Source organism: Toxorhynchites rutilus, chromosome 1, assembly GCF_029784135.1.
Source record: "Toxorhynchites rutilus septentrionalis strain SRP chromosome 1, ASM2978413v1, whole genome shotgun sequence".
In the NCBI taxonomy this organism is placed as follows: domain Eukaryota; kingdom Metazoa; phylum Arthropoda; class Insecta; order Diptera; family Culicidae; genus Toxorhynchites; species Toxorhynchites rutilus.
The window spans coordinates 101,406,636-101,424,687 of NC_073744.1; the positions used below are offsets into that span (position 1 = coordinate 101,406,636).

The 18,052-nt window shown below is 40.9% G+C and overlaps 1 protein-coding gene across 2 annotated transcripts; it reads left to right on the top strand.

Annotated features, from left to right (window-relative positions):
- Nucleotides 1-1,168: 1,168 nt before the first annotated feature.
- LOC129775942 (structural maintenance of chromosomes protein 3) lies at nt 1,169-17,043 on the top strand. Of its 2 annotated transcripts, none has more exons than XM_055781238.1 (7): nt 1,169-1,487; nt 1,540-1,654; nt 1,720-1,859; nt 2,330-4,061; nt 4,139-4,793; nt 4,852-5,083; nt 8,056-16,250. In XM_055781238.1, exons 1-7 carry the CDS (start codon nt 1,434-1,436, stop codon nt 8,146-8,148), a joined length of 3,021 nt encoding a protein of 1,006 aa, XP_055637213.1. In that variant the 5' UTR covers nt 1,169-1,433; the 3' UTR covers nt 8,149-16,250. The 2 variants fall into 2 exon arrangements, with proteins under 2 accessions (XP_055637213.1, XP_055637209.1); XM_055781234.1 differs by lacking the exon at nt 8,056-16,250 and adding an exon at nt 16,266-17,043 and having other exon boundaries at nt 1,170-1,487.
- The last annotated feature ends 1,009 nt before the right edge of the window (nt 17,044-18,052 follow it).

The following is an 18,052-nucleotide window of genomic DNA, read 5'->3' on the forward strand; positions in this document are numbered from 1 at the left end:
AAGCCCTGAAACTGAACTTGTATCCTTTACGGATTAGATGAGATAACGTGGTAGAATCCAAAACCACATTCTATTCAATAATGTGCACATCATCATTTATCATTTTTAAACACAAGTCTAAATAGTTAAGATCTTCATAAATATAAGCCTAATCCAAGTAAATCTATGACTACAAAAATGTGTTAAGGATAATAATAGCATTTACTCCTTCGTTGTCACGTTACCATTATTTGTAGGGGGTTGTAATAACATTATGGCCAGGTGATGTATATTGAGTATCCTATTGGGTGCTCTCTTGGGAAGTTCGTGTAGTTGCTGTAGTGAACTGATCTCATTGGATGCTGAGTTCTGCTTAAGTATAGAAAAGGGAAAGGAGAATGGGCAAGTGCATTCGAGCTTCTAAGGAAGACATATATAGAGAACATAATATTACGATCGCGACTACTCAAGATGTTATAATCTGATATGCGTGAGTGTACCCTTTCGAATTTCTGAATCATCAGCCAGTTAAATTCATTTATTGTATTTTTTACGTAACCAAACAACATGCTCGATATTATGAAATCCTTGACCACAATCACATAAATTGTTAGTAGCAAGACCTACACGATAAAGACGTTAATTGAGCCCGAATTGATTGAACTTTGAGGATAATAGAGTAAAACTATCTTCCAAGATTATACTTTCATTGATTCTGCCAACAATAAATGCCTGTTTGTTCGAAAATGGAGAATAGCTTGTGATACGCCCGACTCACATTGTGAGCTAACGCCCGAATGTAGCCGTCGGGGAGGAAAGCGAGTGGTTAGTGCAATCGAAAAAACATAACCATTTTAATAGTCAAATTGTTTTGCTATATTTGTTTATTTCAAGCAATAAAATACTGGATAAATTTCCTGTTTAATGGTATATAACACAATATATGTCACAATAACGATTTTGAGTATTATGCGTTTGAAAACACTTAATGAATCATTATATTTTTTGTAGAGTGAACCCCCTATATAAAAATCAAAGACATAGCCCCATGTCAAAAGTATTTTACAGATATGTCTGTAAATTTACAAACATATATGTAAATCTGGCATCTCTGGTGGTCTGAGAATTTATTGCAAGAAATCGCTTGAAAAAATGCATGAATTTGCTTGAAAATGAAGTGGATTGAGTCCGCACCACTTAGATCACGAGCGAGCTTGGGCACAAGTGTATTCTGTTTTGTTTACAAACAAAACACAGTAAACTTCCAAGATGGCTGAAGAGTGGTTTTAGCAAGTTTGCCCACCTTAGGATATACTTCTACGCGCCTTGGATATACTTTATCTACTACTCCACCTCAATATGATTTATTGTTTGTATTGGATATTTTGTAGCGGGCTGTGAATTTTCACCTTTCCTCATTATACTTGTGTCTTTGCGGAAGCTCATTTTGTTGTATGGTTTGTTTTAGAAACAAAAAGCATAGTTTCAGAGAAATGCACATAAAACAGGTATCAATTCATTCTATTTGTCGTGCAATATACTAATCTAACTTGATTGCAGGTTATCATTCAAGGATTTAAAAGCTATCGCGAACAAACTGTTGTAGAACCATTCGACAAGCGTCATAATGTTGTAGTTGGCAGAAATGGATCTGGGAAAAGCAATTTTTTCTATGGTATACACATTCTGTTTTGTTTTGGTTCATTATTTATGTTTTATTCTGATTCTTGAAAATTATAGCGATTCAATTTGTGCTCAGTGATGAGTTTACCCATTTGCGACCGGAACAGCGGCAAGCTTTATTGCACGAAGGAACGGGTGCTCGGGCAATGTCGGCATACGTTGAAATAATTTTTGATAACTCGGACAATCGTGTACCGGTAATATATTATATATATATATATATATATATATATATATATATATATATATATATATATATATATATATATATATATATATATATATATATATATATATATATATATATATATATATATATATGATTTGTAGTACACTGCGTTTTAGAGTATTTTTTCGATTTTAAAGTGTACTCAGATGAAAATAGTCAAACCCGGAACATTTATTAGTTGGATATAAATTAGATTACTGTCGTTTTTTCAATTCTACCATTACCAGGTACAACTAACTGACGTAATGCGGCAGCAGATATCAGTAATGTTGCGATTATTCCTGTTAATGTAGTCACTAATTATACAACAGTTAGCAAACATTATCAGGCGATATTCAACTGACTTGATTCTTAGTATGTGAAATGTTAAAGTCGAATTATTACTTTAAATTGCAGTTGCTGTAAAATAGGAAGCAAAATAAAATATTCATTTTCCAGATTGATAAAGTTGAGATATTTCTGCGTCGTGTAATTGGTGCCAAAAAAGATCAATATTTTCTCAATAAAAAAGTTGTTCCAAGATCAGAAGTTGTAAATTTACTAGAATCTGCAGGATTTTCAAATTCAAATCCGTATTATATTGTCAAACAAGGTAAAATCAATCAAATGGCTACTGCACCAGATTCTCACCGATTAAAACTGTTGCGTGAGGTGGCTGGGACAAGAGTTTACGACGAGCGAAAAGAAGAATCGATGAATATACTCAAAGAAACTGATGGAAAGGTGGAAAAAATAACCGAATTTTTGAAAACCATTGAAGATAGATTAAAAACACTGGAGGAAGAGAAGGAAGAATTGAAGGAGTATCAAAAATGGGATAAAGCTCGTCGCACGTTGGAATACATCATACACGAAACTGAGCTCAAAGAAAATAAAAAAGTTCTCGATGAACTCGAGCTGCAAAGAAAAAGTTCTGGGAATAAGCAAAAAACATTAACCCAGGAAATTCAGAAAGCACAGGAAAAAATAAAAAATATTCAAAAGTCTCTAAAAGATGCGAAAAAAGAGGTCTCAACAACAAAAGATGACAAATCTGTATTAACGACAGAACATCAACAACTTCTTCGAGAAAAAACCAAACTAGATTTAACCATTTCTGATCTTTCGGATGAAGTACAAGGAGACAACAAATCTAAGGAGAGGGCTGAGCAAGAACTGGAACGTTTAAAGATTACAATAACGGAAAAAGAAAAAGAACTAGAAACCGTTCGTCCCAGATATGAAGCGATGCGAAGGAAAGAAGAAGAATGCTCCCGTGAGCTGAATTTAAAGGAGCAAAAACGTAAGGAATTATATGCCAAACAAGGAAGAGGATCTCAGTTTTCATCAAAGGAAGAACGCGATAAATGGATCCAGGGAGAATTGAGATCTTTGAACAAGCAAATTAAGGATAAAATTGCCCATCAATCTAAACTACAAGATGATTTGAAAAGAGATGCTGCTAAACAAAAAGAGTTAGAGAAAAAGATTGAAGAACATACCGAAGCATTTGAACAGTTGCGAGTTCAGATTGATGAACATAATAAACACTATTATGAGTTGAAGAAAAAGAAGGATCACTTTCAAACTATTCGAAATGATATTTGGAAAAAAGAAACACAAGTTACGCAGACTATGTCGGGAAATAAAGAAGAGCTGGCAAAGGCGGATCAAGCATTGCGTTCAATGGCAGGGAAGCCCATACTTAATGGACGCGATTCAGTTCGGAAAGTTCTCGAGAGTTTCCTTGAACGTGGTGGTCAATATGCGGATATTTCCAATGCTTATTACGGCCCAGTGATTGAGAATTTCAACTGCGATAAATCTATTTACACAGCCGTAGAAGTTACAGCTGGTAATAGATTATTTCACCATATTGTTGAATCCGATCGTGTGGGAACTCAAATTCTCAAGGAAATGAATAAACTCAAACTTCCGGGTGAGGTAACTTTTATGCCATTGAACCGTTTACAGGTTCGTATACATGATTACCCAGAGGATCCAGATTCAATCCCAATGATTTCCAAACTAAAGTACGAAGAACAATACGACAAGGCATTAAGATATATCTTTGGCAAAACCCTCATTTGTCGAAATCTAGAACGTGCTACTGAATTGGCAAAAAGTACGGGATTAGATTGTGTTACATTAGAAGGCGATCAAGTTTCATCCAAAGGTTGTCTCACTGGAGGTAAATAAAACTGAATAGCTCTAGCATTTTAGACAATTCTACTGAACATTTATGTTCTATTATCGTTGTTATTTCAGGATATTTCAATACTTCGCGATCTAGATTGGAAATGCAGAAGAAAAGATCCGAATATTTGCAAATGATTGAAGACTTAGATAAGGAATTAAGCGAGTTTAGAACCGAATTAAAACAAACAGAAACAAATATAAACAGCGTGGTTTCAGAAATGCAGAAAACTGAAACAAAGCAAGGAAAATCAAAAGATGCGTTCGAAAAAATTCAGGCGGATATACGTTTGATGAAAGACGAATTAACTAGAATCGAACGTTTCAGAAATCCAAAAGAACGCTCCTTGGCACAGTGTAAAGCTAACTTGGAAGCAATGAACAGCACAAAAGATGGATTGGAGAATGAACTGCATCAAGAATTGATGTCTCAGCTATCCGTACAAGACCAACATGAAGTAGATCAACTAAATGATGAAATTCGAAGATTGAATCAAGAGAATAAAGAGGCATTTACAGCACGTATGAGCTTGGAGGTTACAAAAAATAAGTTAGAAAACTTGCTGACTAACAATTTGTTTCGACGCAAAGACGAACTGGTACAAGCACTCCAAGAAATATCAGTTGAAGATCGCAAGCGTCAACTGAATAATTGCCGCAATGAGTTATCTTCGACCGATAAACGAATTAAAAAAGTTTTAACCGATTTGGATGAAATTGACAAAAAGTATATTGTGTGAAAATGTTTTTTCTCAATTTATCTCTAAAAACCTTTTTTTTTGTAGGGTAAACGAAGCTGTAAAACAACAAAAGCTTCTTCAAAAAGAGCTTGAAACCTGTATGCAAAAAGAGAAAGAAGCCCAAGAAAAAATGGAGGAAGATTCAAAGCGCATGGAAAAATGGGCGGCGAGAGAAAATTTGCTCCATCAGAAAATAGAAGAATGCACAGATAAAATTGCGAGCCTAGGTGCCTTACCACAAGTTGACCCATCATACCAACGAATGTCACTGAAACAGGTAAATGCTTTGTTAATTACATTTTATCGTTGACAGAGGAAAGTTTGGAGGGTTGTGAGTTTTAAATCAAAACCCGTCGGAAAGGTCCGTTCAAGGTATACAAATTCAATTCCCTGAGAAGGCTGGGGTGGATGGCAGTAGACCGAAGACGGTCCATAGTGTCTTGTTTTAATTGGCTGGCAGTGCTTTTGGGAGCTTATATACGGCCAAAAACTTCAGTTTAAGAAAATGGATGAGGTGACTGTTGATGATCACTTTGGCCCCCCGTAGACGTATCTCCATGTTGTTTCTCCGATGGGGTTTGGAGATTGTTTTAAGCTAGTTTTACCGGACAGGTCTTCTTAACTTCCTCCAAATAGCGCTAGAAGCTAAGGTTGTGGTCGATCAATACTCCAATCGGGGAACGCTGCGCACGCACCCATCATGCGTGCTATCGTACACATCATACGCAGGCTGACGAGACGATTTAAATTATAACTGTATAACAGTCATTTGTCTCTCTGCACTCTATTACATACCCTAAACCAATCTACGTTGCGTAATACTTGTAGGTAATTTTTGCAGGTGGGCAGGAACTTTACCTTGGTACCTAATAATAGGGTATTCGCTGTCAAAACCTTACAGGTTGATTACAGTATGAAATGTACTGAACCAGATTAGTCTATTAAAGAAAATCTAGAGTTTCTTCTTCTTTCCATGTGTTGAGACAGATTTATCGGAGTTCTCCCAGTGAATAAAAACAGCTCTTTTCCGAGTGTTAATCAGCTTCAAGCTACAATTTAATTCATGAAATAAATGTTCACGATAATGTATCGAAACAACTTACAATTTAGTCTCCGATTGTAGTAACAAATTAAAGAATCCAAAAAGTACTTATTTTAGCAAAGTTTTCTAGTCTCGTCCCCTAATCGTTCAGATTTAAATATATATATATATTGTTTACAATTCTTCGTTTAACTCTTCTTTCTCATTCCTCTTCCTCGCTTATCATCACCTCTGACAGTTGTAGTTTAGGGTTTAGCCGTTAGTGGGTGATGGTGCGTAAGTATCGTTTTTGAGGGGCTGTTTCGGCGAACATCCTCCCCCGCGTGTCGCCTTAACTTCCGATGTGGCGTCAATAGAGTTCCCTACGTCGATCACAGCCAGTTTTATCGCAGGTCTTTTCAAAATTCCTCCCGGCGTTAATACCTCTGCCCGACGAACCACTCCATCCTTGCCTGGTGTAAGTCGAATTACTCGTCCTCTAACCCAGCGGTTTCTCACATCTTCATCTGCCACGAAGACTAGTTCACCTTCCTTTATTGGTCGTACGTCCCGAAACCATTTAGTTCGCCTTGTGATCGTCGGTAAATATTCTACTATCCAACGACGCCAAAAATTGTCCAGAGTATATTGCACCATATTCCAGCTATTCTGCAAGGCCACTCCGCTATCCGTTGGGTTCCTTTCAGGCTCGCGGACTCCGTTCGAGCTCATCAACAAGAAATGGTTCGGAGTTAGAGCTTCATGATCGGCCGTTTCCAAGGGGATGAAAGTAAGGGGTCGCGAATTTACCATGTTCTCCGCTTCAGCTATGATGGTTGCCAGTGATTCCTCATCTAACTTCCGGATTATCGGAATTGATCCTAGTGCTGCTTTAACAGCCCGAACCATTCTCTCCCAGCAACCTCCCATGTGCGGGGCAGAAGGTGGGTTGAATCGCCATTGCGTTATCGCGTTGGTGAAAGTACTGCTGAGCTCCAAGTTTATTTTTTTTTTTCGTCCGTCAGGTCTCGACTTGCTCCGACAAAATTAGTTCCATTGTCGGAATAGATTTCTAAGGGAGAACCGCGACGCGCAACGAACCTTCTTATCGCCTTCTTACAGGAGTCCGTAGATAGACTTGCGACTACCTCAAGATGCACTGCCCGAACAGTGAGGCATGTAAACAGGCAAATCCAACGCTTCGCCGCACTCCTTCCTATTTTAATGAAGTATGGACCAAAGAAGTCCACGCCCACGTATGTGAAAGGGCAGCACGAATGGTTTCAATCGTACTGCAGGTAGCGGTCCCATTTTTGGGGCGACAGGCGTTGCCTTGTACACTCGACACCACATACAGCGCTTCCTGGTTAGGCGAATTTCCACTCGTAATCGTGGAACGTGAAATTTCTGCTTACTTCATTGACTACGGTTTCATCGTTGGCATGGCCATATCTTCGATGGTAATAATCCAACATCAAGTTCGTTACGTGATGGTTTCTCGGTAAAATTATTGGAAACTTCGTATCATAGCACAATATATCCGCTGCGGCCGCACGACTTCCCACTCGTAGCACTCCGTTGTTGTCGACGAATGGTGTAAGTTTTACGATAGTACTGTTTGATCTTCTCCATTGATATTCAAACAGACGATGATCATCTCGTTTCGACTTCAGGATAGCTACTTCCTCTGAAAAAGCATGAGATTGTGCAGTTCGCCACAAGATATTTTCCGCCAGTTGCACTTCTTTACTAGTAATCCCAGTCGAGTCCATTGATTTCAATTTAGGAGAGCGTAATTTGTTGATAAAATGGTAAACGTATGCCATACAACGTAGTAGCCTCTCGAATTTTGAGAATCTTTCAGTGTTTACTACTGGTTGTACCATATAGTGATTGCAAACAACCCCTGCTCGGAGTTCCATATCGCTTTCATTTGCACACTCTTCATCACCAGAATCTGCCGTCCATTGTACGTCTTGTTCATACAGAAATGCTGGTCCCTGGAACCATCGACCTTGTACATTGCAAGTAGGGCCTTTTCCCCACTTGGTTGCTTCGTCTGCAACGTTGATCTTGGTGGAAATCCATCTCCACTCTTGAATATTAGATAAACTGAGTATTTCGTCGACTCTGAAGGCCACGAATTGACGATACCTGCGTACTTCAGACTTTATCCATGAACAGACGGTTGAAGAATCAGTCCAAAAATAAGTTTTTTTAATTTTCAGGGTATGATTTTGTTCTATGGACTTCCGCAAGCGGGCTCCCAGCAACAACTCCCAGTGCAACTTTTGTTTTCGATGATACAAGTGCGACCCTGATTTGCCCTTTGTCGAGTATGCGGAAATATGCTACAGCCGCATAAGCTTGCTCGCTGGCATCTACAAATACATGCAGCTCCAAGGACTTGTAACTGTCGATGTCGTATCCTGGAAAATAGCAACGGGGTATGCACAATCCGTCCATTTTCTTGAGCACTGAAAGCCAGTCCCACCAACGCATTGCAATCCCCTCTGGTATCTTTTCATCCCACGCAGTTTCTGCCCTCCAAACATCCTGGATAAGTATCTTCCCGTGAACCACAAACGAAGCTACAAGACCCAGTGGATCGTATATGCTCATTACTACTTTCAGCATTTCTCTTTTTGTAGGAATCCGGTTAGCTTCCACCAGACCTTTAATAACGTCGCAAAACTGCATGGAGAATGTGAAGACATCTTCTTTTTGCAACCACGCTATTCCCAAAACTCGATTGAGTCCCGTCTCCTTTTCCGGTAACAGGGATTTCGATGGTTTTAAGTTCGTCTCTCCTAGTCTTCCGAGTACGCTTCGGTTGCTCGACATCCAATTTCTAATATGAAACCCTGCTCGCTTATGCACTTCGATTACTTCCATCGCCACTGCCACCGCTTCTTCCGCTGTATCGAAACTGTCCACGTAGTCATCCACATAATGTCGTTTCATGACAGCCGTGGCTCCTCTCGGTAGTTCCAACTCTTGCTCCGAGGCATTCAGGTTTTTGATGTACTGAGAGTGCGCTGGAGAGCAGGCCGCTCCGAATATTGCCACGCCAGATACCATGATGTTCATCGGCAAATCCGGTGAATCTCGATACGGAAACAGCAACGCACTACGGTCTTCCTCGCGAATCAATATCTGCAAAAACATCTCCTTCACGTCTGCTGATACAGCCACTTCCCGCTCTCGGTACGGAAACAATACTGAGAGTAGCGGTGTCATGAGATCCGGTCCTTTCAGAAGCACTGAGTTTAAGGATACGCCTTCAACTTTTGACGCCGCATCCCAAATAACTCTGACCTTTCCTGGTTTCTTCTTATTCATTACGACTCCGATAGGAAGGAACCAGGTGCGTCGTAGATCGAAACTATCCAATTCTTTCGCAGTTGCCTCGTGAATGTAGCCTTTCGCTATAAAATCCGCTATCTGATGACGAGCGCTTTCATATAACTCCGGGCTTCGAGCTAAACGCTTTTCCAGGCACTTGAAACGATGTTCCGCCATTGGTCTGCTGTCCGGAAACTCAATGTAGTCGTGCTTCCAAAGTAATCCTGTCTCAAACTTACTACAGCTGGTTCGACGAGTGGTTTCTTCGAGAATCTTGTACGCTCGTTGCTCGTTGCACTCCTTTAACCGCTGGAACCACTGCTACACCTAGGCTTTCAACATCGAAAAAGTGGCGGACGTACTCGTGAAGGTCTACATCCGATTGCGCTTCACACATATGTAGCTGTCGACGAGGAATGCCTACTTCTGATTTCCGTAGATTTCCACATACTGTCCAACCGATCCTAGTCTTAGTTGCGATCGGCTCATTCGACCTTCCATCTCGAAGCTTCAAGGTAGCTAGTAGGTGGGAACTACTAAGTCCTATCAATATTCCTGGTACAGCGGATTTGTAGTTTTTCACCGGAAGTTTACTAAGGTGGACGAATCTTGTTGCGAGTTCTTCGAAATTCAACGTTTGTTGAGGGAGTCCCAAGCTGTTCACCGTGTACGCCTGCGATACCTTGAACCGTTTTTTTTCCCAGCTCCCGAAATTTTCAAGTTTACTACCTCCGACCCTGCTATATTCTTGGTAACACCTCCAGTCCATTGCAGACACAACGATTCTATCCTGCCTTGAACCCCTATCTTCTCTGCGATTGTTCTTTCGACGAGTGTCACCGAGGATTAATCATCCAGGAATGCAAACGTGTCAACTTGTCCTTGTCCAACTTGTCGGAACAGCGTCGATGATGTAAGTTGATGATGTATCGTAACTACCGCACTCGTAGATTCTTTGTTCGATTTCGACTCGACTCGACTCGACTGTGGCTCAAAGTGCAGAAGACGATGATGCCGTTTCGGGCATTCATTAATACTACATACCTCGCCCTTACACGGCCAACGTGCGTGCGAAGTGAGACATCGTGCACAAAGCTTATGTGCTTTGACCGATTTCCAGCGAGCGTCCAAATCTAATACTTTGAAGGCTGCACAACTTCCAATTTGGTGACCGGCTACATTGCACATTGGACAGAATTTGCTGCTCGAATTTGTTTGCTTCGATTGCTGTGGTTCTTCCGATGATTTCTCCGGGTTTCTCGTTCTAGTTGGCTCTTCACGGTACTTTGACTGCTTCGGTTCAGATATCATGTATGTGTTAACGTATGATTTTTGCTTAGGTTTACTTCCGTCTTCTTTTACAGCTTTTGATGAAATGCTGACAAGCTGGGTCACGCCACTTGCGGCTGACGATATTTTTGCCATGTAACCGCTGAACACATTTAGGTCTACTACTGGAACTTGTTCCTGATAAAGCGCCCAACTGAATTTTGCCGTTGCTGGTAACTTGTCGACGAGTTCCTGAAGCAGAATGGGATTGGACAAGTGCCTTTCCAACCCGACTGCTTTCAAATGACCACAAAGATTTTGCACAACCAGTCCGAAACTCACCAGGGTTTCCAATCGATCTCCTCTAGGAGCGGGTGTTGATCGTACCTTAGCGATCATATTGTTCACGATCTGTTCCGGACGGTCATACAACTGTTGGAGCGTGGAAATAATCTCAGGTACCGTTGACGGGTGCAACAAGAAGCTGCTGACTGCATCCTTAGCGGCCCCTTTAAGACTGCGTTGCAACCGTAGAAGGTTTTCTGCGTGGGAGTAGCCACATATCTCCGTCGAGTGCTGGTAGCTACTAATAAAAAGCGGTCAATCTACCGGATCTCCAGAAAAGACTGGCAGTTCCTTGGTGACCACTTGTCTGGCTGCTAATTGCTGAGAAGATGGCCCTGTATACCCAACTGTTGGATTCGGAACACCTTGGTTTGGGAACAACTCAGGATGAATTTGCGGAACCCCCGTATCCCCTCTAATCTTCTGTGGCTTATTCGAAAAAAAGTCATTCACATAGGACAGAGGAGGTGGTGGAAGAGGAGGACTTCGATACTGACTGTTCCCTATCATATCACAAATCCTAGTCTTTTTATCAACATTTTGTGTAACTAACGGTGGGCTAGTGTAGCCACTTACCGAAGACTGTTTATCGTTAAACTCATGACATACGTTCTGCATCTGGTGGAACTCGTCTCGTAAAGCCCAGTAGTCCTTCTCCGCCTTAGTTCGCAGTCGCATCTCATCCTGATTCTGTTGACTAGCAGCCGCTAATTTGGACTGCAAATGTTGTTCATTCGCCCGCAGCCGTTGTATCTCTCTCGCTAGGTCACTGTTCTGTTTCTGCAATGTAGCATAATCCTTCTTGAGTTGCTCGAGTTGTTGTCGCAGAAAACATTCCGCTTCTTGTAGTTTCTTCATCTCCTCTGCGTGTCTGATTTCAGTGTACTTTATGGTATCTTGCACTGCCGTTAACTGAAGTCCACGACTGTTCAGCTGATTGCGAAGAGTTGTTTCTGATTATTTTCTCCGCTTCAGTTCATCGACGTGCTGAACTTCCAATATTTTTATTTTCTCGATCAATTCCAATTCTCGCTCCCGACTTGTAGCAATGTCCAACTCATGCTTCAACTTTAACTCCTGGACATATTCCGCGATTCGCTGCAACTCAGTGGCATGTTGCTTATGAATCCCAGCGATTTCGGAACACAATTTTTCTTGCGTAACAATCCGACTCGCTTTAGGATCTGTCCCGGTTCGAGAAACAACGTCCTCTACCTCGAGAAGATCTTCAAAGGGCTTCAGATCGACAAATGGCATGTCAAATTGATTCTTATGCTGGCTAATCTGAGCGATGGCCAATCCGCTAGCGTTCTCGGGCGAATGCGCTAATTCTTCACCTACCGTGCGGCTTTCCAACGTACCAAGGGTTGATTCTACCTCTAACCGCTTATCATCTTTTGGGGTCGAAGAGCAGTGTACAGCTTTGGGAATGCCAAATGCATTTTGAGATACGCTAGTATCCACAGACGTTGATGTAGGTGTCTGTCTTCACCCATTCTTCCGTCCTCCTCGCACTTCCCTGGCTACTCCGTAAACTACGTATGCTTCTTGCCTCTTCATCGTCTCGTCGACGCAGCAACTCATGCTTTCGCTCGATGAATTGCTTGCCTCGTTCAAGCTTTTCCTGACGCCTTTTCCTTCGCAATTCGTTCCATACTTAGTTCATCCACAAGTCGGCGTTCTTCCTCCAGACGGTCCAAATCACGGTTGATTCTGGCTCTGCGAATGCTAGATGTACTTGATATCCCACTAACGATACTCGGTGCTGGATCAGGAATTCGAGGAACGCATGCCGTACATGAGAAACTTGTTGAACGTACCGTAGCAATGTTGACGTTGGCACACGAGAAATGGTACCACCGATTGCAGTTCTGGCATTCAACCATGAACCGTTCCGCATCATTCGAACGATCGCAACCATTGCAATCATGATTTTCTCCGCCAAAGTGGTCTTCAATAGAAGCCTCGAATGAATCTCTCGAGCGGATCGATATCGGATCATCTTCATAATTCTGGAGGGGAGCATTTGCCTGCTCCATAGCTCTCGTTCTCGAACGCGTTTGCCGGACATTCGACTGGAATTCCATGACTATTCGGATAAATTCTTGAAGAATTTGTTGAGACAGATTTATCGGAGTTCTCCCAGTGAATAAAAACAGCTCTTTTCCGAGTGTTAATCAGCTTCAAGCTACAATTTAATTCATGAAATAAAGGTTCACAATAATGTATCGAAACAACTTACAATTTAGTCTCCGATTGTAGTAACAAATTAAAGAATCCAAAAAGTACTTATTTCAGCAAAGTTTTCTAGTCTCGTCAGATTTAGAAATATATATATATTGTTTACAATTCTTCGTTTAACTCTTCTTTCTCATTCCTCTTCCTCGCTTATCATCACCTCTGACAGTTGTAGTTTAGGGTTTAGCCGTTAGTGGGTGATGGTGCGTAAGTATCGTTTTTGAGGAGCTGTTTCGGCGAACACCATGTGTTGTTTTGCAATAGGACATGTAGGCCGCCGCTTAAGCCGTACCGTTTTCGAAGGTCCGCAGTTCGAATGCATTACATTAGAATATACCCCACTGTCAGGCGGGTGCCGCAACAGGTGGGGACGCTTCTTTCCTCGGGAGAAGTTAGGGATCAGTGACGTATGGTCGATACGAAGACATGAGCGAATTCATTGTTTTGGATCTGGCCTTCTACTTGCCGGTTGATGCCTTAATTTTACCGCAAGTCCTTTTTCCGATTCCATTCAGCCCCCCGAGCGAGTAGAATGGAAGGTTCGCTCTTCTAATGAGGTTCTTACCAGGTATACCCATACTGGTAATGGAGCCTATTCGTCCTTCATTAGCAAGTCGGTTGGCTTCCTCGTTCCCAGTGTAACCCGAAATCCAACAAAGGGTCATTCTATTACCCCTCATTTGCACTTTAATTTTTTGAATGATGGGATTTTTAATTTTCCCACTCTACAGCCTTAAGGACACTGCCGAGTCCGAACAAATAACCACGCTATTAGTATTTGTGATGAGCTCTAATGTCAACGTAATGGCGAGAGCTCCACACGAGAAACTCATTGCACAATGGTCCAGGAGGTGCATTTAAATGGAAATTAGCATCTAGAGCTCGACAGTTATTCTCTAGACAAAAACTGTCTTCGACAAAGTTGTTGCATATGATAGAGCGCTTCTTTTGATGTTGTCAAAAATAGGATGACCAACATTTACGATGAAATAAAAATTCTAACTTTCTTATCTTTATAGATAGAGGTAAACGTAGTTCTACAATGTTATTGAGGAAAACTTTTTAGAACAAAGTTTTTTTTCTATCTCTTGAAATAACCGATATAGCGCTTTTTTCTCTGTTGCGTTAGAGTCACCATGAAAAAAACGTTTTTTTTGCTCATAACTTTTATATTGCAAATTTCACATACGAACTGTCTTCAGAAGACTTTGAGAGCTTGCTGAGATAAACATTTTGCGATGCAGAACTTGTCAATATCTCAACCCTACTCAAAGTTATTGATATTTCTTCCCAAAAAATAATATTCTCTTCATTCGCTTGTAATTCTTTTTGGGGCAAACATAAAAAATGTTCGTTGACGGCATTTGAAAGAGCATACTTGAGTCCACATAATGTGAGATTTCCAAAATTATGTTATTTTTTGTATTTGAGTTAACTAAAATTGATATCAGGAGTTTTTGGGTGAAAACCCATCAATAACTTTGAGTAGTATCAAGGTATTGACAAGTCCTGCATCGCAAAATGTTGGTCATGATAAGCTCTAAAAGTCGTCCAAATGCAATTTTGATGCAGAGGTTGAAATATAAAAGCAAAAAACCCATTTGTTTCATGGTGACCGCAACGCAACTTAGATAGAAAGCGCTATAAAAAACTTTACGGAAGATCTTTATTCTCTAGACAAAAATTGTCTTCGACAAAGTTGTTACATGGTACAGTGGTACAATGCTCCTACAGAAGAAGATGTTGTTACATATGATAAGGCGCGCATTTTCATGTCATCAAAAATAGGGTGACCAAAATTTTGGATGAAATAAAAAATCACACTTTCTTATCTTTATAGATAGAGGCGAATATAGTTCGACAATATTTCATTAGGATAACCATGAAAGAACAAGGAACGACTTTTAGAGCTTATCAAGACAAATGTTTTACGATGCAGAACCTGTCAATATCTAAATCTTACGTGAAGTTATTGATGCTTCTTCACATATGATGGAACGGCAATCGTGGAACTTTTTTGAAATAGATTATATTATATAGGAATAGATTCTGATGTGAATCTCCTGTATGGGATTTCGAATTTTTTGATTCATCACTGGTTACCAGACTGTAAAGCGAGTTATCGCTTATCTCCAGTATAAAATGAGACAATCCGGCTCTGTAATATTTGCGTCTGCCTCAAATGAGTGATAGGCCATCTTGTGAGATGCGTAACCAGTGGCGTTGAGTGAAGCTTCCGCACCCAGGGCGGTAGAGTCGATTCTGCAGATCCATTGAATAACTTTGATTGCATCTATACCACTTGTAGAACAATTAAGCATCGAGAGAGAAAATAGCTGCCATTTTTCTGTCAAGAATGCAAACAGTGAGGGAACAAAATTGAATCGCAATTGATAATAGGAAAAATAAACTAACTTTGGATAACCTGGACGGAGCGTCTTTTGACGTAGAACTTCGTCTGCTGTGGCAAATTTTCAGTCTCGCTCTATACTCAAAGCAACGAACATCGCTGTCTTGTTCTGCGTCATCACATGACTTTTCCCTTGACCTGTGGATGCGACCAAATTACTCACTCGCTGAGCCAGTTATTGCATCAAACTGACGCCATGCCGTTAATGTTCTGAGCTACAAAATTGTGTGGGAAATCGTCATGCTAGGTCATCGTTGGCTCACCAATAAAATGAACATCGTTCTGAAATTTTGTGTGTAAATGGGTTTGAGTGCCAATGGCAAGGTTTTTTCCACTAAGGATGGTAGCTATGCCAATCTTGGGCATTAGAAAGTAATGCAATTCTTTTCTGTTGAACGAACGAGAGTTATGTCCACGAGTGAAAATAAACTAACACCGGAAAAACGTTTTAATAATGATTTTATTTAAACGATCTATATATGTCGGTAGTTTCAATTCAAGTGAAAAGTTTAATAAAAAATGGCTGTTGCAGTAGCGCGTGTAACTCATTGTACACCTTCGAACAGATACGATGAATAGATGATAGATGAATTTCATGTCTAAAGACGACGCTCGTACACACAGCTCGTCGCGCGGATGTCGTCTATAGACGACACTCGTACACACAAGACGTTGCGCGGATGTCGTGTATAGACGACGCTCGTAACGAAAGGGTTAAAGGATTTTTCTGACTTGCAAATATATCAAGAGATTGATTATATTAAAAATTAAATAACTTCTTTGCTAAATTTTCATTCTAGCCTTATTAATTGGTTATTTTTTCAATTGTAGCTGTTTAAAGAACTGGAAAAGGCTAACCACCATCTGAAGAAATATAATCACGTCAACAAGAAAGCTTTGGATCAGTTTCTCAGTTTCTCAGAACAGAAAGAGAAGTTGTATAAAAGGAAAGAGGAACTCGACATTGGAGGAGAGAAAATCCGGGAATTAATGCAGAATCTCGAAATGCGCAAAGTAGAAGCTATTCAATTTACATTCCGGCAGGTTGCGTCCAATTTTACCGAGGTATTTAAAAAGCTTGTTCCCCAAGGAGCAGGCCACTTGATCTTAAGAACACACAAAGATGCCGAAGGCAACGATATGGAAAAAGAAGTGGAAACATCTGATGAATTTACTGGTATCGGCATTCGAGTATCGTTCACTGGTGTAGATGCAGAAATGCGGGAAATGAATCAACTCTCTGGGGGACAAAAATCTCTTGTAGCGTTAGCACTAATTTTCGCTATACAAAAATGTGATCCAGCACCATTTTATCTATTTGATGAAATTGACCAAGCATTGGATGCTCAACACAGAAAAGCAGTTGCTGACATGATTCATGAGTTGAGTGATAAAGCCCAGTTCATCACAACAACATTCAGGCCCGAACTACTCGAAAATGCTCACAAATTCTATGGTGTACGGTTCCGTAATAAAGTGAGTCATGTAGATTGCGTCACTCGAGATATTGCAAGAGATTTTGTGGAGGATGATACAACCCACGGATAGGTTAGTCTCATTCGACTTCATAGAATGAAATGTAATAAAAAACATTAACGTCATATTTCAATATTGATAAAGTATTGATTAATGTTGAGAAAGCCATCAATCAGAATATTTTATTGTATGTATTACTTTTTTGGTTTAGGTAGAAAAAAAAACAAATGATTTCAGATTACTTATTAACCGTTTGAGTGCGGAGCAAATTTTGTGAGCATTGTATGGACCTACTACTAAGATATTAAAATTTTTTTTGGCAGACATATCTCACTTCTTAACTAGGCGAACCTAGCCAGAATTTTCACCTGCCCCCGGGGTTCTGAATGCCAAAGGGGGACTAGGCTCTACGGAATGCACGTATCTGCATGCTCGTGCTGTTTTAGTCCTGACCGAGAAATTGTCGGACAATCGCGCAGGTGCTAAGGATGACCGACTTTTGGATGCCGGCCAATTCCTTCTCGATGTTAAACACCTTTAGCGCTTCCAGAAGTGTCTTCGGGATAATTCCAGTTTCAGAGAGAACGACTGGAACAATTCTTGGAACCTCCCTTAGCCCCCACAGTTCCTTGAGCTCCACGGCCAATGGTCGGTACTTGCAGATTTTGCGACCGTGGGTCTCCTCCAGATTCTGGTTCAGTGGAATAGCGACATCGATGATGGTGACTTTGCGATCGCTCTTGTCGTAAACCATTATATCTGAGCGGTTGTGGTGGATCGAGAGGTCGGTCAGAACAGTGCCATCCCAGTGCAGCTTGAAACGGTCATTTTCCAGGACAGGTGCAGGCAGGTACCGGTAGTTTGGTACGTTGTCTTCCAGTAGATCACATTGGAGCGCCAGTTGTCGATGAACAATACGGGCCACGTTGTTGTGGCGCTCGGTGTAGGCTGCGTTGGCCAAAACGGGACATCCTCCCATGATGTGCTCTATGTTTTCACCTGGTTGATGACACATCCGGCAAATGTCATCAACGTCTTGATGCCAGACGTACCGCCTGCAGTTTCTCGTCGGCATTATCCTGTCCTGGATGACTATCATGTCGGCTTCTACTACTGAAGAGAGTTCACCACGCGTTAGCCAC